General features: G+C 33.2%; 1 protein-coding gene across 1 annotated transcript in view; it reads left to right on the top strand.

The window, feature by feature from the left end:
- COL19A1 (collagen, type XIX, alpha 1) overlaps window positions 1-4,194 on the top strand; it is a 312,484-nt gene that overhangs the window by 23,917 nt on the left and 284,373 nt on the right. The window contains exons 3-4 of the mRNA XM_014547409.1: window positions 391-465; window positions 1,167-1,266. Of these exons, the coding sequence (XP_014402895.1) occupies window positions 391-465; window positions 1,167-1,266 (175 nt within the window). The remainder of the gene's footprint in view (window positions 1-390; window positions 466-1,166; window positions 1,267-4,194) is intronic.

Genomic DNA, 4,194 nt, shown 5'->3' with positions numbered 1-4,194 from the left:
AAGAAATACAATGGTAGTTCAACTTGTTTTAATATTGGAATGTACTTTGAATATGAAAATTTAATGATGATAAAGCCAGCTAATTTCCTAATGTCATGTATATAGCAACAATTAGAATGTTGGAATAATAATGATAATAGTAATAATAGCTAACACTAATAACCATCTACTGCATACCAGGTACTGTTCTGAGCACTTCACATGTATAAATAACTTCATGTAATCTTCACAAACACACTATTAGGTAGGTAATTTTCTTATCCTCATTTTAAAGAGATTTAATAAATTGGTTTAATTTATTCCCATTTTTAAGTTTATGGTTATATTGTGTGATTCAAATTTATTTGAAAAAGTTGATAGGAAATCCTTAGTACTTTTTCTTTTTAATAGAAAAACAATGTGCTATACTGAGAACAGAGGGACATCAGTTTTTCCAAGACAACAGAGATAAACTTGAAGTTTCAGGTAAGCATTATAATCCTTTACAAAGACACATGCTGGGTCAAATTATCACCAAATATGTAATATATTGTAGGTGATTCCTTGACATTGTAATTTAAGGTGATGACATCAATATAAAAAATTAAAAGCAAAGAAGATGGATGATGTAGAAAATATGCTAAAAACAGATTTCTGTATTGTTTTAAGACCAACAACAACTCAACCTTTTGGAGAAAAAAGGTTATTTAAGATTATAGAAGTTGTATACATTGTAGAGGTTTTGAGAAAAGAAAATTTATGAGAAAGAAGATCTTTCTACATTTCCCCACATCAATATATATTTTTCTAAAGTATTACATTTTTTAAAAGGCTGCTTAGTTTTCAGTTGAATGATGGTAATAATTTTTACTTAACTGACTTTCTGTCTTTAGTTAGCAGAACGGCTACAATGCACTATTCTGATTATTTACTTAAGATAATTCCTTGGGTCAAAGAAAATTAATATTCTAGTCTTTTGAAACATAATTTATTCTTCTACATCCCAAAAAGAGAAAAAAAATGAAATAAAGAAATGTTGCTAATCCCAAACAGCAGGGCTTTAGTTGAAATAAATCAGTGCATAGATAAGGACAAGGAAAAAAAAATCTTATTTAAAAATCAGTATCATTGTGAGTTTACTGAATTTAATAAAACTGCTGGATTAAATCATTTGTTACATTTTACAGGTTTTGATCTAGGAGAGAGCTTTTCTTTGCGACGTGCATTTTGTGAAGGTGATAAAACCTGTTTCAGATTGGGAAGTGCACTTCTTATTAGAGATACCATGTAAGTAAAATAAATTTTCTTTATATTGAAATAATACCACATAAACTATTTCTAATGGGATCCCAAATAATTTGTTAAAAAATAAAACATTGAACTACTGTCATACTTGCTTGAATGCTGGGATAAATGTTCTGTTTATAAATCTGTTGTTTTTAATAATCTTTGCAATCTGATCTTGCTCTATGGTGTAAATACCACTTACACATACAGATAGTGGCATAATCTTTAGAGAATAGCAAATAAGTTTGTTTCTTGAAGGAATATTTTGATTTAAAGTAGACATGACCAACATTAGATTTTAAAATGTAAACATAAGGCACAATGTAGACTTGGAGACAAAAAGCTTAGATTTATTATATTTATTTCTATATGTTTTATGCATGTACATAAGCTTCATAATAAATTAAAATAAAAGAATGTAGCCCTTAGGTATTTATTTTATATATTGTGTAGAGTAAATAGTAGAGAAAAACTGTTTTTCAGTTTTATTTTTGGTCTTGATACTTGTTTCATTTCAAAATAGTTTTTTCATAGGTTTCCTTTCTTATTTTTACTATTCTTTTTTTTCCCCCAATAAACTTGGGATTAAAAAAAGAGTCACTTTCCATTTAAATACTGACAATTGGTCAGCAACTATTCAGGGTAATAATTAATTCCTCATATGGTTGGCTATATGTCACTGGAGGGTGGATAAATAGTAATTCAGAAAGCGTGAGCCACCAGAAAGGCAGATCTAGCATATATGGTCATGATATTTAGTCTTGTAGTCCAAGATGAACATTTTAGTATATGAATACACTGCAATGAAAAAGGCATCAAAATTCTATTTGGTTTAAAATACAGCATAGCTGTTCTTGTGTGAAAGCATATATGAATGTTTTCACGTCCTATTGAGTAGCTAATATTTATGTTACCAAACATGGTTGTTGAGAATCTCAGCATTTGAATTCTCATCTTATTGCCTATCCTCAGATGCTCCATATAAACCATGTTTTTAACTTGCTTTTTTTTTTTTTGAGAAAAATCTCTTTAGACCTTCTATTTTGTGGTAATTTAGATACTTTTAGTTTAACGATATGGTTCGTTAGAAGTAAATTGCTTATTAATTAGTAAAAAATTAAGCGTAAAGGAAGAGAGTAATTTGATACTGAGGGGTAGAATGAGTGATCGTCAGGTGGGGCACTTCAGCAGCTGTAACTATTGTGAGTGGATTTTAGGTGGCTTCACATGTAGGCATGAAACCCTCAGGGCAAGGCAGTTTCATGATTGGACAGTCATATGCAGTAAAGTCAAGTTAGTATGTATCTAATATAGATAGATAGATAGATAGATAGATAGATAGATAGATAGATAGATAGATGATATAGATATAGATATTTCTTTACTAGTAAGTAAATTTAATTAATGAATTTAAGAAAGTCAATAAATTCTCTTCCAAAAATTAAAATGTATTTTCTTTCATGCCCACTTCTTAATGATTTAAACCCCTGAAATTTTGGCCAAGTGGCTACAGGATTGGAGTGATAAATCTTTTTAAAATTCATGGGGCCTGTACATAGGAAAACTTAGCTAATTGTAAGTAGTTATATTGGAAATTTTGCTGCCCCATTTAGGTAATGCTATTCCTCTTTGACTAGGTATGATAATAAATATTAGGTACAACTAGAAATTTATTTTCCCACTTTTGGCTCTAAATCACTGTGTAATCCCTAGGCAATCAGCGTAAGTGAATTCTCTGACTCTGCAGAGCAGAGCCCTGGTCCCTCCACTACAGGAAACTGGAGGGTATCTAGTTAAGCTGACTAGCAAGTGTCAAGTAGCTTGGCACATCTCCACTTAATTTCACTCACTGAGCCAAGTATGCTAGGATGCTTCTCTTGCATGATGCCATTTTGATTTTTCAATGAGACTGGAGTAAAGTTGCAGCTATTTATATATTTGTAAATAAGCTGCCTTGCAGAATTAGCATGGGAAAAGTCAGATGCTATCTTATATGAAAAATGGGGCTTCTTTCTGTGCCTGAGCTTGTTTTTATCTTCCAGGTGAGAATTATGAGGGGAGGGATCTACTGAGTGTGTTGGTCAGATACCTATCTGTTGGGCACACTTGGTACCTAAAGCCTAGCTTAATGTGGTGATCCCACAGGCTGCTCTTGCAAGGGCCCTTCAAATAAATGTTATACACTTCAGGGTGGCATGAGCTCAGGGTACATCTGAGGGACTTTATGTGCTTGGTTTTATTTTAAGTTCATGTCCATTTCTTCAGTATTCCTTGGGATAGCAAATGGTATGTATTTGGGTTCTTTAAAGATTCTGGGTACATGCTGCCTAGTTTCCTAGAATTATCTTTTAAGAAAACAATTCCGTGACTTCTTTTTTTTTTTTAAATATATTTTATTGATTTTTTACAGAGAGGAAGGGAGAGAGATAGAGACAGTTAGAAACATCGATGAGAGAGAAACATCGATCAGCTGCCTCCTGCACACCTCCCACTGGGGATGTGCCCGCAACCCAGGTACATGCCCTTGACCGGAATCGAACCTGGGACCTTTCAGTCCGCAGGCCGACGCTCTATCCACTGAGCCAAACCGGTTTTGGCGAGAGGGCACATTTTAAGTAGCTCTTGGGAACTTGTTATAATTTTGTCTCATAATAGAAAACCAAGCTTGTGTCTTGTTACTGAGTACAGTATTTGGTGACCAGCAGAAAAAAAGAACTTTCCAAAGTCAGACTTGGAGCCACTGCCATCTACAAGGTCTGTTTTATCTAATAGGGTGTGTGGGGCCTAACAGACACAGGTGTATCCTGGCTGTGTGACCCTCTTCTGAGCCTCAGTCTCCTTCCTCCTATATAATAAAAACCTAATATGCTAAGTGTCTGGTTGTCTGGTCAGCTGTTCAACCAATCAAAGTGTAATATGCTAATGATA

This window comes from Myotis brandtii, unplaced genomic scaffold, assembly GCF_000412655.1.
Source record: "Myotis brandtii unplaced genomic scaffold, ASM41265v1 scaffold471, whole genome shotgun sequence".
Lineage (NCBI taxonomy): Eukaryota > Metazoa > Chordata > Mammalia > Chiroptera > Vespertilionidae > Myotis > Myotis brandtii.
The sequence above is the reverse complement of the archived record's forward strand: the minus strand, read 5'-3'. Positions and strand labels throughout refer to the sequence as shown.